The sequence below is a fragment of the Centrocercus urophasianus genome, unplaced genomic scaffold (assembly GCF_019232065.1).
Source record: "Centrocercus urophasianus isolate 14NV4802_14NV808 unplaced genomic scaffold, USGS_Curo_1.0 seq_9, whole genome shotgun sequence".
NCBI classification, from domain to species: Eukaryota; Metazoa; Chordata; class Aves; order Galliformes; family Phasianidae; genus Centrocercus; species Centrocercus urophasianus.
The window spans coordinates 23,732,460-23,758,379 of NW_024885532.1; the positions used below are offsets into that span (position 1 = coordinate 23,732,460).

Genomic DNA, 25,920 nt, shown 5'->3' on the forward strand with positions numbered 1-25,920 from the left:
TGAAATCCACACCCCTGAGCTGTGATTCAGCACATTCCCAGAGCAGCCCGGGTTTCCTCCTGTCCGGCTGGGGGTGGATTTCCCCTCGAGAAGCCAATGAACAAAAGCTGGTGTATTCCTGCCCCGCTGGGAGGAAGCGTGCTGTGCCCGGCTCTTCCTGCGGGATGCTGGCGGAGCTCTCAGAGGGCTGTGGGCGGGATGGAGGCAGGAGGCGGCGGGGCGGGAGTGCAGAAGCCGTAATTCTGGGCTGTGCTCCTTGGCTCCGCTCCATGCCTGTGAAATAACAGCTCTGCCTTGGTCTAGCTGCGCGGAGAAGCCAGGGCCGGCTGCCTGTTTCCTCCTTCAGCAATCCTAAGGGAGGTAGGACGGAGTGCTCTGCTATTCACTGATATTATCCAAGAAATACGTTTTATTTTAGCTATATTTTTTGACTGGCTGCAACAGTGTCTCGATGGGGAAGCTGTTCTCCAAAGGCTGGCGCAAAAGAGACGCGCGTGTGGTCATGCTGGGCCTCGACCTCGCTGGGAAATCCACCATCCTGTACCAGCTGAAGGGCGGCCAGGCCATGGAGACGTGCCCAACCGTGGGCTTCAACGTGGAGGCCATGCGGACGCCCTGCGGCATGTCCTTCAACCTCTGGGACGTTGGGGGACAGCCCAACCTCCGGGCCAGCTGGCACCACTACCTGGAGGACACCAACATCCTGGTCTTTGTGCTAGACAGCGCAGACACGGCTCGGCTGCCTGAAGCGTTGGCGGTGCTGGAGGAGACCCTGGGCCACCCTGGTCTTGCTGAGGTCCCTGTCCTCCTCCTGGCCAACAAGCAGGAGCTGCCAGGGGCCATGGCTCCCGCTGAGCTGGGACAGCAACTGTGCAGGGGACGGCTGGCAGGGCACCCATGGTTGCTGCGGGGATGCAGTGCCCACACTGGGCAGGGCTTGCAAGACATCCTGGGGGTGCTGGGGGAGTTGCTCCGGGGCGTGAGGCAGGGATCCCTGGCCCTAGAGCAGCCCCTCAGCTGAACCGGATTCAGAACAGGATTCTGCTCTGCCAGATGTGTCTACAAGGGACAGAAGGGTTTTGTTTTCCTCCCAGCTCACACTACTACCCTGGTGGAGCAGGACTTGCAGCAGCTGTTCGGCTGTAAGATGTCACCTGTGGGTATGATCTTCAAGCCATGGAAGTCAATCAGGATTAGTGCTGATGGACAATGCGTGTGTATTAATTCCTTGTTTGCTGGGGGTTGGAACTAGAGGACTTAAAGGACCTTTCCAACCAAAGACATTCTGTGATTCTTGTCTTGGTTCATTCTTTCCTTCTGTTATTTTTAGTGAATGCTGTTTTCAGGAAAATGGCACCTGTTTTCCCTTGGATTATATTTAAATATAAAGAAATTAAATTTGGACTTCTGAGTGTTTGGAAATGCCTGCATGGCAAGACACTGGGGGTCAAGGTGAAGCCCCATCTCTGGGATATCTTAAAATCAGGTGAAACCATTGTGTGGGCAGACTGAGAGCCAAAGGGCTCCCCATGCTCACCACGTCCTGGGCACCCAAAATGCTCATCATGTGCAGCTCAGGTTGGGGCAAGGAGCCCTTGCTGCAGTGAGGGCTCCATCTGCTCTCACTGAGGCCACGGGGGCAAGGAGCCATAAGATTTATGCCTGAGGGCTCCCTGCACCCAAAATTCTCTTAGTCAGGGTTGAGTCAGTCGTGTGCCCAGGCAGACAGAATGGCCAACCGTATCCTGGGGTGCATCAAACACAGCATTGCCAGATGGCTGAGGGAAGGGATTGTCTGCCCTACACTGCAGTGAAGCAGCCTCACCTCGAGCACTGGATGCAGTTTTGGGCACCACTGTACAAAAAGGACATAAAACTATTAGAAAGCATCTGAAGGAGGGCTACAGAGATGGTGGAGAGGGGCAACTGGGGGCTAGAGACAGGATCTGCACCAGAGAGCGGTGGGCATGGAACAGTCTGCCCAGGGCAGTGCTGGAGTTCAAGGAGTTCATCTGGACAACACTCTCAGATGTAGGGTTTGAATTTTGGGTGGTGCTTTGTGGAGCCAGTGTTGGACTCCGTGATCCTTGGGAATGTTCTGTGATTCTATGATTCTATAATTCTATTACAAAATGAATGGAAGTGTTGGGGGGGAAGGAGAGAGAGAAGGTAGAACGTTTTTGCTAGCAGAAATCAAGTGCTTTCACAGAAGAACTTCAACCTAGAACAATCACCAAAGAAAAATGTATAAAGAAGTCTTATTCTGTTTCTAACGGTGCATTTTATGGTGCTAAGAATTAACAACCCAGCCGTTGGTCTCATTTCATAGGAGGCAGCAGCTGGAATGCAGAGTTCAAATGGTCACAAACAAACAGAATCTGACAAGACCACATATAAGAAGTTCTCCATAAAAAAATCCAAGTGAAAAATGTCATAATTTTTAGCTGCACCATGACAGAAGAATTATTTGTATCTGATAAAACAGTGCTCAAGCACCTGCACTCACACAAGATGAGCAAACTTAGGCTGTCTGTGCAGCACGTGGAAAGGACACATCGTGTCCTCGAGCAGCAGACCCATGGGTGCAGTGCAAATCACTCTGTTACACTGCTGTGCCCCAAAATATTCCGTACCCAGTTTGCTGATGCTGCGGCCTCACATTTCTCATGGTACAAGATAGGGCATTGGACTCTGTGGGATCAGCAGAGTATTAAACTCAGTGCAGATTGAAACGCTGTGCTGCTGCTGCTTTTACAGCTGGCTCCTGGTGTGTAGAGACAGAGACTGCCAGAACGATGCTGGCTCGTAACATTTGAAACAACACCACAGGGTTCTCTTCTTTGTTCATTCCTCCTGTGCTGCAGAGCGCGTTAGAACAGGTAAATCTATCCAGCCTCCTCTGTCCTAATAAAATCCTTGCACAACAGCACTTAAATACTGCATGTCAAAACTCACTGGTGCAAAGAGAGCAGTGTGGAGGGTTGGAGGAAGCCATCGGGGCCGTCGCTTCTTTACTGTGGAGATTCTGCGGGGGAACCTTTCCCAACAGCTTTCCTGGATGCTGACTTCCTACAGCTGCCACCCCAGCAGCTCCTCACAGCTGTATCAGCCCTGTTTCCCTGGCCTTATCATCAGTGTTCAGCTGGTAATATGATCTGCTTTTCTCTGACTTGAATCTGCAGGCCATAGGTTATAGCTATGTGCAGAAGAAGCCAAGTCACGGTTCAGCTGAGTTTGGGAGGACATCTTTCAAAGCACAGCTTAAGGCAGGGCCAGCTCTGAGGTTACAGCAGGTTGCTGAAGGCACTGTGCAGCCATTCTAAGTACGTCCAAGGACGGCCACCTCTTTTGGGGATACCAAAAAGAAGAATCTCTGTATGCATACAGGAGGATGTACAGTGTTGGAAAGGATACAGCTGATGACCCAGGAACCTTTTCATAGGGCTGACAACAACTAGTAAGAGGCAGGGCCTACTCTGATGGGTCCCAGCCCTGCGTCCCCTTGGCTTTGGTGAGCATCCCAAGATCAAGTAGGACCAGGGGGCCTTTGTGGGGTCAAGGGGAACGCTGGAACCACTGCCCAGGGACGGTTCAAAGAGGAGCTGTAAGGCAGAGACACAGGAACACCTTGGGGCAGAAAGGCCAACGAGAATGAGAAATGCTAAGAATAACTTATTTTTTTTTCTCAACATTACAGAATCACAGAATCGTTTGAGCTGGAAGGAATCTTTGAAGACCATCTGGTCCAACTTCCCTGCAATGAACAGGGACACCGATATTTCCATCAGGTGCTCAGAGCTCCATCTAGGCTTTACGTCATAGGAGTTTGCAAAAGAACTGTTAGAAAATGCAGAGAAATGTCATCATTATGACTTTAATACACCTAAAAGGTGTACAATCATTTCCTCCTCCTAAATAATACCACCTATAAAGCTTCACTGCATGTAGCTCACAGAAACAGGAGCTAAACTTCATCTGCCACCACTGCTTAAAACACCATTGCCACATGGTATTAAACACCAGCCGTGCAATTAAGGCCACAACAAATGATAAATTACAATTAAATACACCTTGGCATTTACAAGGGTTAAATTAATTGGCTTTCCTCACCTTTCTGACACTTGATTATGGCATTTAAATCACAATCAACTTCTTGTCTGCAAAGCATTACAAGACCCGAAGTTCACAGAGTTGATGAATTATTCTTAAATTCACTTTTTGTAACCAAGCCATCATCGTGATGGGGTCACAAAGCCATCGGCTTCTCCAGTGAGAGGACAAACCTATGCAGCCCCAGGCCAGATTTAGCAACAGAGGAACCAGTCTTTGGAAGGACTGAGCTGGAGATCTCCTCAGGAAGACAGACACCATCCCAGAGCAGACCAGGACCAGCTTTGCTGACGTACCACAGCAGTCACTGCTCTCCAGGAGCTGCCTGCTGAGGCCGAGGCTGGTAGAGCCCTCTGCTCCAGCTGGGACACCCAGAGCAGGTGCCCAGGAGCTGGCAAGGCAAGCAATCCACATGGCAGCAAAAAAGCAAAAACAAAATCTTGGAAGATGCTGAGGTTTTCACACTGCAGGAATGCGTGTGGAGGGATTAAAGGATGACAACGGAAGCAGGTGGGCAATGTGGGTGCTGTGGCTGCTGGACCCAACTGCAGGCAGAAGGGAGGGATGCTCCTGCAGCAGCTGACACTGGTTGCATCTCTCATCACCCCAGGAAAATGCAGTCTCTGGTACCCATTGAGCAATGGGAGATGCCAAGAAGGCAGGGATGTGCACAGATCTGATGGAAGCTCCACCCGGTGCAGCCAGCAGACTTCATGACCTTGTCCTTAGCCAGCACGGAAATTGAAATCTCTGTATTTCTCTGGTGTGTCTCCTCCTACCCATGGGAGATGTTCTTACATCCCACGTAGATTCCCTTGCTGACACTGTTCCTAGTAGAAATAGAGACCAAACCCATTCCTTTCAGCTCTGCAGCTGCCTTTGGGCCGGATTGGAAGGGATCTTAAAATACACCCAGTTCCAAAGCCCTGCCATGGGCAGGCACACCTTTCACTAGAGCAGCTTGCCCAGCACCACATCCAACCTGGCCTCTCTGCTCCATGTTTAAAAAGGCAGCGAGGTTCAGGAGAAGCTATGATTCCTATGGGAGTCTGTTCCAGTCTCTTCACCCAGCTGATAGGAGTGATGTTTTCCAGCAGTCAGTTCTGGAAAGCTGGAAGATTTCCTCCAGGAGCTGTGCTGATCACAGTGAATCCTGCAGAGCTGTCTGAAAGGCTGAGGAACAGGGCACAGCGATGGATGTGATCAGGGGGCAAGAAATGCATCTTCCTGCACAAACATTGAAAGCAGCTTGATTGCTCGCAGTACATCTCCATCTCACCCTCTCTTCTCCTTTGGATTCACATAAGTTCCCACCTGGCTCCATGAGGTAGGATTAAACAAACAGAAATACAGATCACAAAGGGTGATCAGCACACAAATAGTTAAGGTGCAGACACGAGCTCCATTACGCTTCATCTCAGCACATGACAAAAACCCACAAAACAAACCAGTTTGCCACAGGAAACAGAACAGCCAGTTCACTTTCCACACCTGTGTCCCTGGATTACAGGGACAGCAGGATGGTGGTGGCCATGGTGACAAAGCATTGCCCCTTGCAGCCCAAGCTCTCCACTGCTTCTTTTCCCTTTCTCGAGAGGTGCTTCCTAATGGCTTGCCATAATTTGTTGTCCTACATCTGCTTGAATACACGTGTGATTTTGCCACAAAAGGGAGCAATTTTTTATGCAACAAAGCAGAAAGAACACAAGGCAACCAGGTTGCTTTGGTAGAAAAGACCCATTTGAAACACTCAAAACCCAAAGGGCATTATCAGAGCAGAGTAATAAAATAGGCCATACTTAGAGATTTTAAGGTGGTGTTTTGTTCTGTTTTGTTCTTTTAAATACATCTGCAGTGGATCTTCATGCTTATTTCTCTGTTGTGCAGATTAAACAAACAAAATGGAAGTGCAGCATTCAAGGTCAGGCTGGATGTGGCTCTGGGCAGCCTGGTCTGGTGGTTGGTGACCCTGCACATAGCAGGGGGTTGAAACTGGATGAGCATTGTGCTCCTTTTCAACCCAGGCCGTTCTGTGATTCTATGATACGCTTGTGTTTTAAGAAGTATGAGGAGGATCAGCGTATCTTCTAGTTTTTGTTCCTTCTAAGATGTTTCCTAGAGTAACACATTCATTTTTCCAACAGTCAGTCAGGTAGGGCCCAGTGGAAGCTAACAGATGGCCATGATACCACAGGAAGATGCAAAGCCCATTTCCAATCCACTTGGGAACCCCAAGAGGGGAACTCATACCTTGAGGTGAGGGCTGCTGCCACCCAGCTTGGCCACAGAATCCCTGCCCAGGGCTTCCCAAGGCACACTGCAGGAGAGGCGCCTGCCATCCCGCGTGGCAAATCACTGCAGAACAACAGATCCCAAGTGGCACTGGGAACCTGGAGACATCTCTGGAGGTGGAGCAGGACGGTGAGCGCCTCAATGCTACAGACCACCATGCAGGCAGCAGAACTCACTGTCTCCCAGTTACACACATCAGCTGCAGCCCACCTACCATCGCCGCCTGTACACGTTTATGGCAACACCTTACAGAAATGTATAAAACTCCGTACCCAAGTTCCAGAGACCACTGCGTTAGCTTACTTTATTCATTCTTGTAACATACGGCAGACGTTGAGGTGGACTTCTGCTAACTAATACTTAGTCAAGGACAAAAACCCCTATAGGTTGATCTGCAAAGACTAAGCAGTTCCGTAACTTTCAAAATAACTTCTTGAATTATTTTTTTTTTATAGTATTTGATAGCAGCTTTTTATTGGTTACAAAACCTAAGCCCATATACAAAATTAGGAACACATTTAGATGCCTCTTTGAAAGAACGTTTTAGTCTATTTTAACTGATAGTTTAAAAAAATAATAAAAACAATGCAATTTTAAACACTGTTCTGAAAACGTAAAAGTGCAGCAATATACTTTGTTTCCTTTATTAACTATGCGATGGTGCAATCCCAATCAAAAGCTGATAAGGTCACAACAGAAAGAACTGAGCACACGCCTTGTCTTGCCTGAACTCAGTTCGCCGATGTTCACTTTTAACATAATGCACTGAGTGCAAGAAAAAGATCAGATCTTCACAGTCGTGGAAAACCATTACTTTAATATCAATTTGTAGGTAATCGGTAGGATAATAGTGAGCACAGGCTGAGCAGGGTAATCGTCAGTCTATACGGCAGAGAAGGAAACGAAATGGAGTTAGAAGGGGAAATATTTGTTCACAATAACACCTGCCGGAACTCAAATTCCACAAAACCTTTGTGACCTTACCTAACTTTGACTTTTTATTGTTTAGTTTCTTAGCGAACACCACACATTTTCAAGGTTTTAGACTATAGTGTGTGAATAGGATGCAGTTACCATATGAAGCTTCAACTCAACTTCTGGGAAAAGAAAAAAGGCACAATGAACTTCAACTCAATTTTATGTGCACGAGAGTTGAAAAATCTGAGCCACCTTAAAGAGAAATTGATTCTAAAATTTATAAAACCTATAAATAATCAGAGGCCAAACCACTATATTAAAACAGATTATCTAGCAAGTAAAAATCTTGCAGTTTAAACATACGCTTGTATCCAGCTGGGATACAAGACAACTCGCTCTTTAAAGTGGCTCCACCTTGGCAGATATATATTTAATGAATGCACACCTGCTATGCGTTGTTCATCAGTGGAAAAACAGCTGATCCACAAAGCTCTGATGGCATCTGTCCTTATCTTCATCACAGTAAATACAACCCACATCCAATAACTAAATTAGTTTAGATTTTTCTATCCCTTCACATCAACGCATTGGGAAATTACACCCAGTAAACAACAGCAACAAAACCAGTTTGTGTGATAGCTTACGGAATTATCCATCTTCGCCCCAGCGACACCGAGATCCCTTTGAAAACCACTGGGCCGGGCCATTTTCCTAAAGCAGTGACCTCACATACCTTACGTAGAGCTATGTAATGTGCGCTGCACATCAGGCTGTTGCTGAATGGCGGCAGCTTCCATACAGCCTCACACGTCAACCAGTTTGCATCTTGTTTCATCGCGCGACTAAGATTTGAGACTGGTTTCTGAGTAACTCTTCCAATACTCCAAGAATGAAGCTTTTATGACGCTTCTAAGTAGTTGCTGGTTTGTTGCCAACCACATCATCAAAAGCACTGGTTACTAAGTAAAAAATAGATTAAGACTAAATTACAGTAAACATGAAAGCTCCACAGTTTAAACCCAATATGAATCAACCATATCCAATTATCAATTTAAAACAAAATATACTGACTGCTGAAAGTTGAAAGCAAGATTCTTTTTAACCAATACATTTTTTTGGACAGATTTTTTTTTTTTTTTTTTCTCTACAGTCTGGGATTCTTGCTTTCAGCTTAACCAGAAGTTCAAGTCCGTAACAGGTTGTAGCTCAGGTAAAATACCATGCACAGCATTTGATTACTTCAAAACAGCAGGAACACACAGGCTGAAGTGAGTGGTCAAATAGGGCTCGCTGTTCTCAAAAATTAGGTATAATGGCAAAAGCTTTACCAGTCCAAATCTACAGTTCATTCTCCAACCCTGGTTTCTGAGGCAGTTAATGAACACACATCAATTACTGATAGATGAAGTAGTTTTTTTGTTTGCTTTAAGTGTTTAATCAATTGCCAAGTGTTGTGTTGTTGTTTGTTTTTGCTTAAGTTACTTTTATTTCAGTTTCACCAATGAAATCATTTGGCTTGCGTTTTTTAATCTATTCTTCCACATAAAGTATATGAAAATATGTTTGTGGAGGACAATGACGAAGGCTCAGAGCAAACTGGGCCCCTGTAGTCTTCCAAAATGTATGCATCATACCAAAGTGTCTTGATCCACAGCGCACCATTTTCCAAAGAAGCTACTTTTCCGTGGAAAGCCAATGTGCCACCACTATGGAATTTTCTTAACAGAACTGCAGATTGCGGTTGTCAGCATGTGGCACCAGGAAAAAGGCAAAAAAAGGTAGTTGGGACCGTTAAAAAGAATTCTGAAACAGTTTAAGAGATCATGCATATGCATTTACAGTCCATGTGATAGTGACGTTTGGCAACTGCAAAGTGACCGATACATGGCTTGCTTTAGAAGCATCAAAACGAAGAGGCATGTGTGTCTTGGAGCCTTTTGTTTCTTCACTTGGTAGCCATCTGGTGGTGCTTCGTACTGGTGTGGGACAGAGACGCTGCACTTTTTTGAACTTAAAAATTAAATTCTTTTGTTTGAAGGTTGGCTGTCGGGTCGAAATTGTAAGTACCTCCTTGAGTGGCTTCAGGAATGAGACTGGGATCCTCATCGATCTATCAAACAAAACAACAGCAATCTGTTAAACATCTGTTCCCAGCACAATTTGGTACTCGTAAAAGAGATTCACAAATGTTCATCTGTTCATCTATTTTAAGTATTACTGTGATAGCATTAATTTGGTTGTAGCAGCCACATGCCTCACACTGTGTGTTGTCCACAAGCACAAATGAGCCCTATGGGTGGGGAGGTCTAAATAGGTTTTGGGGCTCTGGCACTGGAGTGGAGCAGAATTGACTCATCTTAAGACATTTCTCTTTACTTTGGGCGACTTAACACCTGAACTGGAAAGAGGGACTAAGGCACTGGGGGACAGCAGCAATTCTCAGCAGGAGGACTAGGGAACACCACTACAAAGACTGAATCTGGTCTCAGAATTGCTTGCAGATGTTTGTGAGTGGACAAATTAACACTTCTGCCTTCTGAAAGCAATGCTGCCTAAGTCTGCACACCTTTAATTCAATAGGAAGCCATCTTATGAGAATGCGGAGCTCCCGAAGTGGCAGGATTTGCATTGGTTTGCAGTGGTTCTAAAATGACAAAGGCTCATTTTGCAACTTAAAGTTACTGTCTGACAATTCATCTGTCATTACATTTTTTAATTCCTATCTTCCAATTACAGAATTTCTACAATCTCTAACAAGTTTCAGAAACTCCAGAAAACGTGCTACCAGTATAGGCAACAATCTGAAGTACAGTCTTGATCCCCAAAAAAGGCAGTAAATTCAGCCAATTAGGCACACACTAAATTACTTTAGTTTATGCAAAATGTAAATGCACAAAAAGCAGCACTAACCTCAACAAGGCTATTTTTCCACCTATACCAACTAAGATCATGCTCTTCAGTTAACTACAGATATCTCAGAACCATTATGGAGGATACTAGATACTATCCACAGAATCATCACATAGGCAACTGGGTCAAAATATTGGGATGCAAGAAAATATCAGGTGGTCCACATCAATCAGCTGCAGAAAGTTTTCTGTTTTCATTCTCTTCAATGTGAATTCCACACTGAGCAATTACAGAGCTGAAATACAGTAATCTTTCTGAAACAAGGATCCACTCCCCAGCTCCTAAGACTGGTGTATGAGGAAGTAAAAAAAAAAAAATAATAAAAAAAAGGAGAGCCAGAGAACTGTTCAGATTCTAATCATAAGTAATTATACGTTCATGTACGTGTCAATGCAATGAATGCTGGGTCTGTGTCAATGTATTTACACAAAATGAGTTCAGTCATCTTAATACTGCTGAAGAAAATTCCTGGAATTGAGAAATTCTTCAAAGACTTGCAATTCAGGGAAGGAGCACTGAAAAGGGAGCAGGAAGCTTGACCTCCCAGACAGGCTATGTTCACAACAAATGGAACAGATCACCAAGGACAACGTACTTACTAACAGAGCACTAACAGCACAGCGCATACACTTTTCCATCTTTAGCATACTTACATCATCACCAGAGAAATACTGATCTATGATTTCAAACGCTAGTTTATAAATGTCTTCATTCTCATGTTGTTGCAAGGCTTCAATTTTCTCTAACCCTGGACACAAAAAAAATTGAGAAGAATTTTAAAATTAATTGGGAGTGAATTAGTGACTACTTTAGAAAAAAAAACCTAACCAAGAGAACTCATGAAACATTACTACAGAAACATACTGGAACATAGGATAAGGGAATCGTCTCTCTTTTTAGATGAAAGCCACTGTGCTTCTGGTTGTTTTGGAATTTTAGTATTGTTTTTAAAACTACTGTTGTCTAGCGCATAGCTTTTGTTTCATGCCTGGATGCATTCAAGGCCAGGCTGGATGTGGCTCTGGGCAGCCTGGTCTAGTGCTTGGTGACCCTGCACATAGCAGGGGGGGCCTTTTCAACCCAGGCCATTCTGTGATTCTATGATTCTGCACATAAGCAAAGGAAGTGGCTTTATTTGACCAAGGCAACAAAATCTCATCCTAAAGTCAGATTAAAATCCTAGTCCCCTAACACTGGATGTGTTACACACAAGAGAAAAGCTTCCAATACATCAAGTTCTCAAATTTACATTCAATGCTACCTTAATACACTACATCAATTAAAACTAAGATTGAAATATCCCAAAGCCTGATTCCTTGTATGTGTTAGCCTTAATGAAATTATTATCATGGAACCATGGAATGGTTTGGGTTGGAATGGACTTCACAGACCATCCAGTTCCAACTCTGTCATAGGCAGGGCTGCCACTCAGCAGCTCAGGCTGCCCGGGGCCCCAGCCAACCAGGCCTTGAGTGCCTCCAGCAACAGGGCATCTACAGCTTCTGTGGGCAGCTGTGCCAATGCCTCACCACCTCTGAATAAAGAATTTCTGCCTACCATCTAACCTATATCTCCCCTCTTTTAAGAAGTTTAAAGACGTTCCCCTTTGTCCTGTCACTGTCGGACTGTGTAACAGTCAGTCCATCTCCTGCTTGCAAGCTCTCTTAAACACTGGAAAGCTGCAACGAGGTGTCCCCAGAGCTTTCTCTTCTCCAGGCTGAACAAACCCAACCTCTTCAACCTTTCGTCATTGTAGATGTGCTCCAATCCTCTGGTCACCCTCTTCGCCCTTCTCTGGGCACACTCCAACATCTTTCTTGTGCTAAGCGCCCCACACCTGGATGCAGTACACAAGTTGGAGCCCCATGAGAGCAGAGGAGGACAATGCCTTCCCCCTCACTGCTGACCATCCCTCTGCTGATGCAGCCCAGGATACTGCTGGGCTTCCAGGCTGTGAGCACGCATCACTGACTCATGTCCGGCTGGGCTGTTCTCAAGGAGTTTTCCTCTCACTCTGTACACATCCCTGGGATTTCTCTGACCAAAGTGCAACACGTTGCACTTGGCCTTGTCAAACCTCATTAAGTTCACACGGGTCCACTTCTCAAGCCTGACCAAGTCTCTGTGGATCACATCCCTCCCTTGTACAGTGTTAACTGCACCACTCAGCTTGGTGTCATCAGCAAACTTGCTGAGGGGGCACACTCCATCTCACTGTCTGTGTCACTGATAAAGATGCTGAAGAGTTCTGGTCCCAAGACAGACCCATGGGGACACACCACTTGTCCCCCATCTTCACTTGTACACAGAGCCGCTGAGCACAACTCTCTGGCTGCAACCATCCAACCAAACCCTTATCCATCAAATATTCCACCACTCAAATCCATCTCTCTCCAACTTAGAGACAAGGATGTCGTGTGAGACCACATCAAAGTCCAAACAGACAACATCAGTTATGTTTCCTTTGTCCACTGATGTCATCACTCCACCACAGAAAGCCACCAGATAGACCAGGCACCATCTACCCTTGGTGAAACCGCGTTGGCTGTCTTGGGTCACCTCCCCATCTCGCACGTGCTTTAACATAGCGTCCAGGAGGATCTGCTCCATGATCTTCCCAGGTACAGACATGAGGTTCAACAGCCTGTAGTTCCCTGGATATTCCTTTCTACCTTTCTTAAAAATAGAAGTTATGTTTCCCCTTCTGGGGGAATGTTAGGGTTCCTCACTGGGGACCCTCCCCTGACAACCATGAATTTTCAGCAACGATAGAGAGAGCCTTGGCAACTACAGCCAGCTCCTTCCAGACAATAGCATGCACGTAAATCCCACAGACTTGTACATACTCAGCCTCTGATTTGCTCTGTTCTTAGACTGGGAAGTATTTTGCTCCCCCAACCTGCCTAGAGGTTCAGGGACACAAGAAGGCTGACAGAGAGTGAAGACACATTGAGTACGTCAGTGGTCTCCATGTCTGTTGTTGCCAGGTCTCCCTTCTCATTTATCAGAGGGGCAACACTTCCTTTGGCCTTTCTTTTTTGACCAATGTAAATGGAGAAACTCTTGTTATTTTTCATGTCCCTTGCCAGTTTCAGTTCTATGTGTGCCTTGGCTTTCTTGATCCCATCTCTACACATTCAGATGGAATCCCTGTATTCTTCCAAGGCAACACATGCCTACTTACACTGCCTGTGCATTTTCTTTCATCTCTCACTTTGACCAGCAGGTCCCTATTCAGCCATCTACTACCAAGGCATTGAACTAAAGCAAGAATTGTGTGTTATACTGCAAAACCAAATATATTCAATAACCAAATGAAATGAAGTACAATTCTCATATAAGCCTAGGAACACCTAGCTACAGAAAGTTCCTCCACTAATTGTTTCTAACATGACTGTCCTTAAACCAAGATAAAGAGAATAGAGTGTCATTTGCTTATTCAGATGGCCCAGGGTCCCAAAAATTCTGTACTAAACATCAGACAGCAAAGAGAAGACAGAACAGAATTCAGTAATTTTTTATTTTTTTTAAAGCACACTAAGCACATACCTCCACACTCTTCTATAATTTCAGCTATTGTGCTAGCCTCATCACCAGCCATTATCAGGATGTTTTTCAGACCATCCAGCACCACCTGTACCACTTGAGAATCCTTTACTGAGAGCAGATTGCAGAATGGTGGGATTACGTTTTGCTGTACAAGGTATTCAACCTAAATAATGGAAGAAAAAAAAGTACTTTGAACATTTTGCTTCTTAGAAATGGCTGCATGTGCAATGTTTAAGTGACAACCTGAAATCCTACTATACGTACCTGATCTTTCCTCCCACTTATTGTCAAATTGCTAATTGCCCAAGCAGCTTCCTTCTGTGTTCCAAAGTCACCCTGAAGAGTAAAATTAATAGCTCATTAAAATCCACATGGAAACATCTGTCAGGCTCATTATTAAAAATCACACACTCCTCATGTCAGGTTTATAAAAAGAGGATGACAACTTGCATAGCTGACAGCTTGACTGACCTTAGCCAGCTGGTGTATGATCATAGGGATTAGCCCAGCATCTATTACAGCCTGAACTTGTTGCTGGTTTCCTGCTGTGATATTGGAGAGGAACCAAACTGCTTCCTAAAATTGAACAAAATAAAAAAGCAAAACACATTTTTGAAAACAGTCAACAGATGAAAAAAAATCAAACTGAAAAAAAAAACAGCTTCAAAACCTCAACTCATATCACAACCATCTCTAAATAGAGCCTCCAGGTTTCTTCCCCAGTAGGACTTGCAACAGACAAGGTTTTATTGCACTGTGAAAGCCAAACACACACGAGATCACTACAAAATTGATATGATTAATTCACTGGTCAAAGTATTACTTACTTCACACACTGGCAGCAATACCAACCTAAACCTTACATCCACTTTGCACTGCTACAGCCATAGCCACGTTTGTAAACTCTAACTAAGTTTAGCAAAGAAACCCCAAATAAAAAAACACTACTGTAAATTTGGGCCTGACTGGTCAGTAGTAGCCGTTTGTGCTTCCATCTCCTGTTTACTCTCTTAAATATGAAGTAGAGCTTACAAAGCTCATTTGAGTTTTCCCATTAATAATCAGACAAGACTTTCAGCCCTGAGACCTTACCAAGCAATTATCTCATTCAGGTGGTTCATCAGCATAGCTAACACCTACTGGCAATAAAAAATTCCTGCTTACAACAGGTTATTTTGCCAAGCCAATCAAGAATATCCAAAAAAAGCTCTCAACCTGAACTAAAAACAACCTGATTTTAATAAGCCATCAAACCAATCATAAAATACTGGAGAAAACATAATGGGTTCAATTTTTTAGGGAGATACATTTGACTTTCATTTGTATTTGTTCCTCACATTATTAAAACAAAAAACTCAAAGGTATTCATAGATTCCTCTTAAAGCAAAATAGCTCCTTCATAGTTTTCAAAAAGAGCCCTTTCTCATTCTCCTGAGTGCCAGAAGGGGAGACAGAAAGAGATCACAGCAGTCTGAACTGCTGATGATTACTTCTTCAGCACTACTGGCATTTTCCGAGGCCTGAAGAAACAGAATCCCCCTCTGTGATACACTAAAAAGGGGAAATCTTGTAAGCTAAACAAAGGGGCAGAGAAAAGAGAAAAAGCCTCCTTTCCAGCCAGCCCCATCTCTGCAGGGAAAGATGGCATGATGATTACCAAAAAATAAAGGAAACATCATCAAATGCAGCTCTAGAAAGGAGAGCACTTATCACTTCCTTTCATCTAATTCTCCCTATTCCATCTAATCCTTCGCAACAGCAAAGTTCCTTCTGCCAAAAGGAAGGAGGGATAGTTTTCAAAAAAGGACAGTGGTATTCTGTACTCCCTTGAAAATGAAGATGGACAACAGAAGAGAAAAAAACTGTGAAAAAAAGTGTAGTTTTGTTAAACCCCTTTAATTTTTGGGAGGAAAAACTGGGCCATTCTTACCCATCTCACTGAACTCAACCGAAAGCAACAATCCTCAGATACAAAAGCCTGTAGTATAAGTTCACCACTTACTCACTTAACAAACAAACAAACAAAAAATCATACTTGAAAGCAAAAAATCAGTCCTCCCAAAAATCAGCACTGATGCATTAACAGTAACGAAGGGACCCTCAATAGGCCTGTTTGACTTCTGACCTAATTCTGCACCAGACTGAAAGGCAGTGCCTTCATGCAGAATTGCTGACATCCCAGAGATAACAGCTCTGAGAAATTCTTCTGCACCATGCTACAGATCACTGTTCTATTTTTTAAACAGGATTAACCAAAGAAGAAGCAGATGATAACATACCTTGTTTATCTTCTCTTTTGGATGCGTCAGGAGGTTTGGGAAGTAAGACAAAACATCACAGTTGAGAACAACTTGTGTCTGTTCATCAGTACCAGTTACTATGTTGCCTACTGCTCTCAGTGCTGCTGTCTGAACGTGCAAAGTGGGAAGGGAAAAAAAACTGCATGTTAAAAACGTTGCTGTTACTTCTGTTAAAATAAAGATCATTTTTAAATGTCTCTACAAAAACACTGCAGAAGAGAGTTTAGCACTACAGGCTGCTGAGCTGCACTCTAGAACAGGCACTGTTTCATCAAAACAGAAACAGTGCAGTATTTTACTGAAAAGCACGCTGCAGATCGACTCCAAAAGATTAGAAAGTAGAAAGAGATTAGAATAACAAAAGAAATAATTTGTCATGTATCTGATCTGAGTTACAATAAACATATCTAGGCCTTGACTGCGGCTATAAACGTTGCAAGCTTTTTAATTCACATCTCCGTTGCAGGATAATAAAGAATAAAAGACTACTTATATTCTTATTTACTCTCAGTTGACTTTCATTAACGCACATTATATCCTTATGAATTAATAAATGTTTTGTAAGTGATAGAAAACTGGAGAGACTTTTCCATTAAGTGAACTGGTTTGACAAATTTTGAGCCAGGCAACCTTCATCCAAAGTCCAAACTAAACAAATATGGCAAATGCACAGATATGCACAGAAGCTTCCACATTCCAATGGTTAATTTATAAAAATCATGCACACATTAACTAACTTAAAGCTTCCCTTTGTGTTGAAAGTCAGTTAACCTACCTTTTGTAGAAAATCAGAGATTTACTGAAAAGACTCAGAATCAAAGACATTAACGTTCAAAAAGTATCAAAACTGTAATTGATTTCCATGAGTTACTCAGATGCTGTAACCAGAAAAGAGTACACATAATCTGAGAAACTTAACTTATAAATTTGTAACCTGCTGCTTTATTGAAATAAAAAAAATTACTTCAAAAAGAGATTCAATATAATTCTAGATGTTTTTTCTTGGTGTAGGTAACTTTTTTGTTCAGTTTATCCACAACAACTGTAGCTACAATGCTCATCTCAACCGCAGTAATAAATACTCCATGGCACAATTTGAAAGCAAACAGGTTACAAAAGACTATGCAAGGAAACTGAGGCAGACTTACCTGAACTTTGACCTCCTGATGACTCAGAAGGGGAACTAGAAAAGGGACAACTCCTGAATCAATCACCATCTGTATCTGCTCGTTGCCACCGTCTGTTAAGTAGGACAAAGCCCAAACGGTGTCCACAAGAATCTGTAAGGTGAAAAGAACATAGCATAATTTACACACTGAGTAGCAAAATTCTTATCACTGAATCTTAATTTAGTGATTATTTTCCATGTCTGGGCAAAAAAAAAAAAAAAAAAGCATGCCATTTAGTTACAGGAAAAACTCAAATGCAACCTGATGCATTAAGTGTTGGATTATTACAAACAACAATGAAAACCGGGGCCATTTGTTCAGTGATAGTAAGTTACAAATCCTTTTAACTGACACGTTTTGGTACATGAAGTCACAGCACACACCACCTGACAAAGGTAAACTGTTGGCTTTGATTTGCACTTTGGAGACAGATGAATGGCTCAGTTAAGTAACTGAGCTAGTAACTTTCTGAAGACAATAGTGAACCAACTTCTCAGCACTGGTCTCATCTGTTAGATCTACTATCTTCTGAATACACAACAGCTAAATGTCCTTAGTCTTTAAGCCATCTAGCTACACTTTAATGCACAGTGCAGTGAGATTTAAATCTACAGCAAAGAAAAGAACTTTCTTACACCAGCTAAAGGACAAACACATTTTAAGGTGGCAACTGTTCAAGAGAAGGGAACGAACACAAAGAAACGACTATTACACAGGACACACTTAAAGAAAGTAACAATGAAGTCACTGGTGATTTGGTATGGATGATTTGAGAGCCCTCCAAAAAAATGGAAAGGTAGAAAAATTAGCTGTTTTAAAGGTTGGATATGAAGCAGAAACAAAGCTAGCAGAAAAAGAAGTAATATCCCATCACTTGGAGGTGATGTTAAGAACTACAGGAAGAGAAGCCCGGATGCCCCTGAGGGCATTTCTACGTCAATTTCCAAAGCTAACTAAAGCAAAGCAGTTACTCTCTGGAATTTTAAGAAAGACTAGAGCCTGAACTCATTGCACCTAAGTGAAGTGTCTAAATTAAGAGCACAGTAAGCCCACTCTCCCAGTTCATATTCTACGTGCTAAGGCACCTGTTCTATTCTGTGAACTAAACGACCTTTTGAATGGGGCTCTCATCTGATTTAGTAGAAAGAGGTTAGAGCAATAGGCTCTAAATCTAAGCAACTTATTTATGTTCTGAGGTTACATGGTCTGAAGTTTTTGAAGGTTTTTTGAAGGCTTTGCAGGCAGAGTTTGTGCCCAGTGTCTCATGGTGAGCAAAAAGGAGTTAGCAGCCCAGCTCGCTGAGATTTAAGGAAGCTTATGAGAAGGAGATGGCAATGGCTTAATGCAGCGTACCCAAATGGAGATCTGTGAGCCAGCTTCCTCTCTCTGACAGCTTAACTGAAAGAAACCTCATCTGCTATTTAAGTAAAGGCATTTGCACTTTACTTTCAAACAGATAGCTGTTCAAAATTTCCAGCTGTTAAGAAAGCTAAATAATACTGAAGGTGTGAGAAGGACCTGCCCCACAGACTGTTTCCACCCATCTCCAGAGATCAGGCAGCATGTACCTACTGCTCTCCTGACGCAGCCTGCTGCTGCCTTCACCCGCTGCTGCCACAGGGACAGCAGAACGTGCTGCAGTGGAGCCAACATCACAGCAGAAGCAGTGAGACATGCAGCTTCACCAGATTCCTGTCCCACAGCCCTGGCGGTGATGAGAGCAGCAGCCACCAGAGGTGCTCACAGGACTGCCTGCTGATCTACCTGCCTCACTGACTCATCACCACAGGTAGCTTTGCTGCTCCAGTACTGGGAGGCTGGGAGCCCACTGGTACCTCCAACCAGTATCTGATTCTTGGGATGAGAAAGATGGGTACCCTTACTGAGATCAGTCAACACCTGGCACCACGTAGCCTCACATCTAATTTAAGAAGCTCTCACAAAATCATTCCTTGCAAATAGCTTTCAAATTTGCCAGAAAACAAAACAAAACAAAGCCAACCAAAGCCTATAGGTCAGAAGTATTTTTGGTTTTGCTATGACTCTCCATTTTGGTTTGTCCAAATTATGAACTGTAAAGTCACCATGTGCTGTCTCCCACTCACACTACACTGGGATAACCCTGGCAAAATCCCAAATTAAACTGTTTGCAAATATTTGTGGAACGACTACACCACTAAAAGAGCAGCAGAAACACGCTTCATCGAAGAAATAACCTAAGGCATTTCCACCAACCTTACGCCCCATCCCCAGACCCACCAAGGTGTTCAATTTCTGCTTCCTTAAATTGTGGTGCTACTACAGGGAGCAACAGTTCCAGACATTACAGAGTCCTGATATGAAGAAGAGCTGAAAAGCAGCTCAGTATCCCTTACGTGTACTGATCTTGGTTCCTGAAGTCACAATAAAAGACCTCAGGAGGTAAGACCACTCTCTAGGACTTTGAAAATATATGCAAAAACCATGGCTCAGGAGCATAAATATTTAAATACCTTTAATAGTTAAATATTAATATATTTAAATACATCTTCCTATGCGATTTCCTTAGTCAAACAGGTTGCTAATTCAGGCATCCAAGAGGTTACAGAAGTTAGATTTAACCATATGATCACAGTATTTGACTGGACTGATATACAGAATCATACATTCCAAACCAGAGAATTATTAAATAGCCTGAGTTGGAAGAGACCCACAAGGATCAGAAAGACCAGATTCTCACCATACAAAGGAATAACCAAAATTCAAACCTTATTATTTACACAAAGTAACAAGTTGAGGCAAAATTAAAGTAAATTAAATTAAGGCCAAGAGTTTATCTCAAAATTCCAAACTTCTAGAGCACAACTCTGTAAAACAGGATTTTTGAAAAATGTAGTTTCTAGTGTAAAAATAAGACTTTTAAAAAGCATATTTCAGAAATGGTGCTCGCACTTCCTTTTTCCTGCTCTGAATGACCACGATTACATGAGTTTTAGTACTTAACTGTACATTTACTCAACTATATGTAAGTTAACAAACAAAATCAAGTTTGCCACAAATACAATCTCAAAGTATTTCCTCTTCAAACAACACAGAAAAGCAAAATATCTACAACTTCAGAAATTACTTACGTTTATATCTGTATGGTAAATGAGAACACACAATGCTGGCAAAATCTGAAAAGAAGTTCATCAGTCATTACAACAGAATAAAATTTGCTGTGCAAACATGAATCCAAATAGTGTCAACATAAAACTTAGCTTGAGGTTGAATTAGCATATTACACTCATGTACTTCTCAGCAACAGCTCATTCCCCTAAAGTATGTATAAAAATATGTACCTTATTTAAAATTTGTAAAAACACAAAAAAAGACAGTAATATGTTTCAAAGACACAAAGTGTAGACTATATTTTGGAGGAAAACAAGCAAACATCATAGACATCTCCCCGATCATCAGTGTAAAGGGATTTTCAGGTGCTTCTCAAGTGGGGACTTGACAACAACTGTATGTTCACAGCTAGTCAAAACACAAACTAAACTATATTCACTAGTCTATATTTATTTCCTCTTACTGAAAATAACTGTATTCCAATGATTCTGTTTATAGAATATAGACAGAATCGTGTTTATAGTCTTTTTAGATAAAAAGTTAACACCATGCAGATGTCAATTTTTCTTGTGTCCTTTTTAATATATAAGTAAGCAGTGTTATCTGTCAGCTTCAGATGAGTAGCTTTGCTGCTATCTCAGTCAAGTTACTTAACAACTAGTAAGTGGCAGAAGACAGTGGCAAAAGACATGCATAAATTCACAGTGTGACAGTGTGAAATATCTGGCCTCTAGTGCAGAGTATAAAATAGCATCTGTCTCATAATGCTGTATTTACCTCCTGAACTGTCTCCATAGGCGGTGGGGGGTCCTTATTCCTGCAGAGATTTACAATGACCCATGTGACGTTCCGAAGGAAGGTGATGGGAATGGAGGGATTGATGAAGGACAGAAGAGGTTTGACAACTCCCAGTGATATGACATAATCTCTACACTGAGGACCATCACCTACAGAAATGAAAATTGTTGTAAAAGAAATTACATTAAAAATGGAAAATCTTGAAATGTATGCAATGGCATGTTGGGATTCTGAAATTCTATGTTTCCTCACCAACAGTTTACTACTAAAAGTTCGTGTTCCATTAAATATACATTCATATGGATATGTATGTATATTTTAAGAGACACAAAATTTATCCTGCTAACATTTTGTGCAGCAAGTGACACTATTCTTCAGAAAACAACAGTATGTACGTACGTAATTCTGGCCACATGAAAAAATATATTAAGCCACAGAACTTAGAGGAAACATAGTCTCATATGATAATGTCCATGTTCAAAAGTCAAATTCTAAAAGGAAACACTCCCTGAATGCAAATCATCGTAAGAACAAGAGTTACCGATAATATTTCCCAGTGCCCAGACAGCCTGCTCACAAACGTTCTGGTGCGGAGAATGGAGTAGTCTCAAAAAGAGGGGTACTGCATCTATGGAATGCAAAGATTGGATTTGGTTTCAGTGGAACTCAAACACTGCAATAACCTTCTGAAATAATGAAAAACGGAATAGCTGACATAATTTAAAATACTTCCATTGATTCATATTCAACACCTTCTCTACCATGCTTTACACTAACGTACATGCTTCTGTTATGAAGGGCATACAGATTCTGTTGAACATTTCTACAAAAATCTCTAGAGGCAGAAAATACAAACCTGAGAACAAGCAAATTAAACAACAATGCTGACCACATTTCAACATCTCCCCGCATTTTTCCAAGTGCTCCCTAAGAGCCACAAGTACGTAGGCACTAGGTTTAATTTCCTGGTAATTCAGATGTTAGAGTTATCCAAGATAGCAATACATACCTAGCAGAATGACATGCCTACTCGTGCAAACGTGTTTCAAATCTTGATTTTAAGAAAATAGCTTCCTCCCAAGAAGCAGCTATAGTTAGCTTCCACGTGTAGTGAAGATTTACATCCATCTGCCATACAGTGCTAAGACAAGTTTGTATTTCTTCTTATATAACAGAAGCAACACAGCAGACTAAGGAAGTGGTACTGATTTTTGGTTTCAATCTCTGCTGCATTAAATACACTTAAGAGCTAAGAAACCACCCCTCTGCTGTTGCTGTGAGCTATCTTCCCTCAGACAACTCATATTCTTTTTCACATGGGAATTCTTATAGCAGTTTTTAAACTCAACATATTATCATACTCATCCTATAGTCTTTCATGTAAAATAGATCAATTTATGTAGAAGGAAAAACTGTTTTTCTTGTAGAGACGGTAAGAACCAAAATGACTTTGGAATTTTAAAGAACTACAACACGGTTTGTGAGCAACTATGAATTGATATCCTGGTGATAATTTCACATGTGAGAACAAGCCAAAAAAAGTCCCTGATATGTTTTCATGAAAAAAAATGCAGAGGGATGAAGAATGAAGAGAACGTCGAATTCTTTCGCTGCCATGGATGAGTAATGGAGTAGATTTCTACTATGAGTTGGGAGGGACAGCAACACAATACTGTTTAGAACACTCTCTTTTCTTGTCACAACCATCCCACTTCCATTAGCTCAAGGGGAATATTCAAGCTTCCTTTTCTCTCTGACTACTGAAATTACACTGCAGCTGTACATGTATTCAACATATTTCAGAGAGGAGGGTCAGGTATGTAGTTTACACTTGACTGCAATCCTGCTTTTAAAGCAGAAATGAAAATACTTCATATCGGTACCTGAGCAGGAGAAAAGTCTGAGAAAGTGGGATCTGCAGGCTATCTGATCCACTGCTCTCAAAAAAATTAATTACTTCTGCTCCAAATTCGTTCCTGCCAAGATCTATTCTGTGTGTACAGTACCTTCCCTCTCTTGCTAGGCCCTCCAACTGCCATCTGTCCCTGACTGCTGAGGCCTTCTTTTGTGTTTAGGCTGCAGCAGCTTCCTCTGTAGCTGCAAGGGTCTATCGCTTCATTCCTGCAAACCAGCCTTTATCTAAACAGAGTTCAGAGTCCCTTGGTCACCTGCCAGAAAGAGGCAGCTAGGCTTTCAAACTAAACTTCCATATTCTCTTCAGAAGCAAAACTAAGAAAATATTTTTGCTTTTCTACAGTCATTTTACCACTCTTGCTTCTTTTCAAGTGTTACCTGAACAGATTTTGGAGGGACGTATCCACCCTGAACTCCTAGCCTTTGTGCACCCAACAGCAATGCTTTCAACTCTGCTGTGCTGTGCATATGCACTTTTTGATTTTAATTTTCACTTTACAAAAAAAAAAAATCAAATAACTAAGTCATCATTTTCCCATATAACAGCACTGAATATCAGTATGTCTAGACAATTTGCTCTCTAACTGCTCAGCCATAGCTTCCCATTTAATGACAAAACACTGTGTTTAGCATCGAAGTGATTGCTTAAAGATAACCGTGTCAATGCACAAAAGCTACATATATAAACAACAAAAAAATAAGAACAGTTTGATTCAACTCAGCAAACATAATTTATCTTCAACTAACTTTAATTTCCTGTCTCTTGGTAATGGAAATCTCACTGGCTGGTTAGGAGCCAAAGCCAGCACAACAAACAGTGCATACAGGAGAGACAAATCACACAGTCAAGGAAAGGAAGGTAATTCTAACTCTGTATTTAGATGGGCAATTTTACATAACCACGTGTATTTAACAACTTTGCTAAGATTTATGAACGCACCATTGAAGTAGAAAGAATTACTTTCTAATGTAAGTTTTAGGTGTAGGGGAATTAACAGTACATGAACTCAAAAATCAACACTAGAAAGGACTAACATTTTTGTCACGCTCATTGTATCACCTGTCATTCTCTATCTTCTTTAAGGGAAATTCAGGTCTGGGATCCTTAATATTAATCATTACTGACAAACAGATGAACCATTAAGAGCAAAAGCAGGAAGTTCTGAGAAAGAGGCCAGGCACATATTTTTATTGTTTTAATAGTTTTGATAGCGAATGGTGTTTGTTATCCAAAAATCCCTTTTCCTTTAACCCCAAACACCCACCCCCCCAATAAACATATTGTAATACTTACTAGACTGTACAACAGCTTGAGTTTGTGCAGAAGTGCCTGATGCTATGTTAGTCAATGCCCATGCAGCTTCAAATTGTAATGAAGGACTGTAATGAAATAATTTTACAGTAGTGACTTGACATGATCTTCAGATTATTTTATGGTTCACTTCAGCACTATTCACTGTATGCACTCCATGATGCCACATTTAAGCAGTGCCTCCTGCCTACAAGATTTTTTTAGAAAAACTCTAAGCTTGGACAATTCAGAAGAACAGAGAGGAAAGAAAAACACAAATTTTACATTTACAAGCTTTTTAAACTGCTTATCATTCCAACCTCATGCTAGTGAAAAATAAAAAGAAAGAAAATCAGTAACACTTGTTGAAATATCCACCGACTAGTGAAGCTGACTGCTACTCAAATCAGCAGATTGCCTCCAGTATGAAATGAAAGACTTGTGGTACACAACGTCATAAAATTGGATTATGCCCCTCTAATAAGTAACAGACACCTCTTCACACCCAACCCACCCAAAGGCCATGAGTGTTTAATGAAGAAAGTGCAACTGTCTTACTGCCAGTAGGAGTTCTTAGCAAATTAATCATGGCTGACCACAACCAACAAAACCTTGTAGCCTTTCTACCATCACATCCAAGATCGAATGCAAGCAGATACACAGGGAGAAAGACTTTTGTCTGCTCTATCACAGACAGGGTACAGGTACACCAATCAGTACCAAAGGACAGCATCATACCAGTACTGATCCTAGCTTACTTATCCATCAATTGTTGTGCCAACAGCAGCCCAATAAAACAAAGCACAAAAACTTGTGCATGCAAATTTTAGAGGCTAAGAGTTGTAAAATCTATAAAAGAGTTTCAGGCTTACAGTGACTGCAGTAATAGCAAGGTGTCCAAGACCCAGAAGTAGCACAGAATATTTACTATGAGGTGACTACTTTTCATTTTTGACATCCTCCTCAATGTTTTACATACAGCCATATCACCTGCTCCCCTTAAGCTTTTCTCATGCATTGGTTTCCAAAGCATTTTCAGGAGTTACTGGGGATAGGATTGGAAAAGAAATAGAGATGGAGGTACAAGATGTGGAAATAAAAATTTGTAAAAACAAACAGCACGTGTAAGCAGCTATCTATAAACCTTACATTCTAGGATCAAATGCTTTGAAATTCTGAACTGGTCCTCATGCACACAATTAATTTTTCTTCCCCCTGTGATCTGAGTGCCCTTGGGATAAACTTCCAGTTAACACAAACAACAGCTTTAATTATCTGCTTCACAAACTCTTAGCAAAATTTACCTTTACTGAACATTACATAGCAATCACAATCAAAAGGACTGCCTAAGAAAGTGCTGAGTTCACTTTCAAAAGGCCTTTTAAACGTTTACAAAGATAAATCATACAAACAACCTAAATAAAATTCACCTTAAACTTTCACAGCACTGAACCATCTAACTCTAGAGCAGACAGGCATTTGTCTGCTTTCAAAACACTATCTGATTTGGACATTACTGCCTGCTCTTTTCTTAGTAACTCCTCTGCTAAACAAACTGGAAACAAAGCTAGTCACACTT

At 42.0% G+C, this 25,920-nt stretch overlaps 2 protein-coding genes across 3 annotated transcripts in view; one reads left to right on the top strand and one right to left on the bottom strand.

Annotated features, from left to right (window-relative positions):
- The first annotated feature begins 233 nt into the window (after positions 1 to 233).
- On the top strand, positions 234 to 1,350 carry ARL11 (ADP ribosylation factor like GTPase 11). The gene has a single exon (XM_042839044.1). The coding sequence runs from the start codon at positions 452 to 454 to the stop codon at positions 1,019 to 1,021; it is 570 nt and encodes a 189-aa protein (XP_042694978.1). The 5' UTR covers positions 234 to 451; the 3' UTR covers positions 1,022 to 1,350.
- A 5,682-nt stretch (positions 1,351 to 7,032) lies between these two features.
- KPNA3 (karyopherin subunit alpha 3) overlaps positions 7,033 to 25,920 on the bottom strand; it is a 53,070-nt gene continuing 34,182 nt past the window's right edge. For both annotated transcript variants that reach the window (XM_042838900.1, XM_042838901.1), the window contains exons 7-17: positions 24,345 to 24,430; positions 21,678 to 21,764; positions 21,116 to 21,285; positions 20,359 to 20,403; positions 17,228 to 17,359; positions 16,059 to 16,187; positions 14,251 to 14,355; positions 14,044 to 14,115; positions 13,780 to 13,942; positions 10,884 to 10,978; positions 7,033 to 9,430 (exon numbers count right to left, since the gene is read on the bottom strand). In XM_042838900.1, the coding sequence (XP_042694834.1) occupies positions 9,332 to 9,430; positions 10,884 to 10,978; positions 13,780 to 13,942; positions 14,044 to 14,115; positions 14,251 to 14,355; positions 16,059 to 16,187; positions 17,228 to 17,359; positions 20,359 to 20,403; positions 21,116 to 21,285; positions 21,678 to 21,764; positions 24,345 to 24,430 (1,183 nt within the window). In that variant the 3' untranslated portion in view covers positions 7,033 to 9,331. The remainder of the gene's footprint in view (positions 9,431 to 10,883; positions 10,979 to 13,779; positions 13,943 to 14,043; positions 14,116 to 14,250; positions 14,356 to 16,058; positions 16,188 to 17,227; positions 17,360 to 20,358; positions 20,404 to 21,115; positions 21,286 to 21,677; positions 21,765 to 24,344; positions 24,431 to 25,920) is intronic.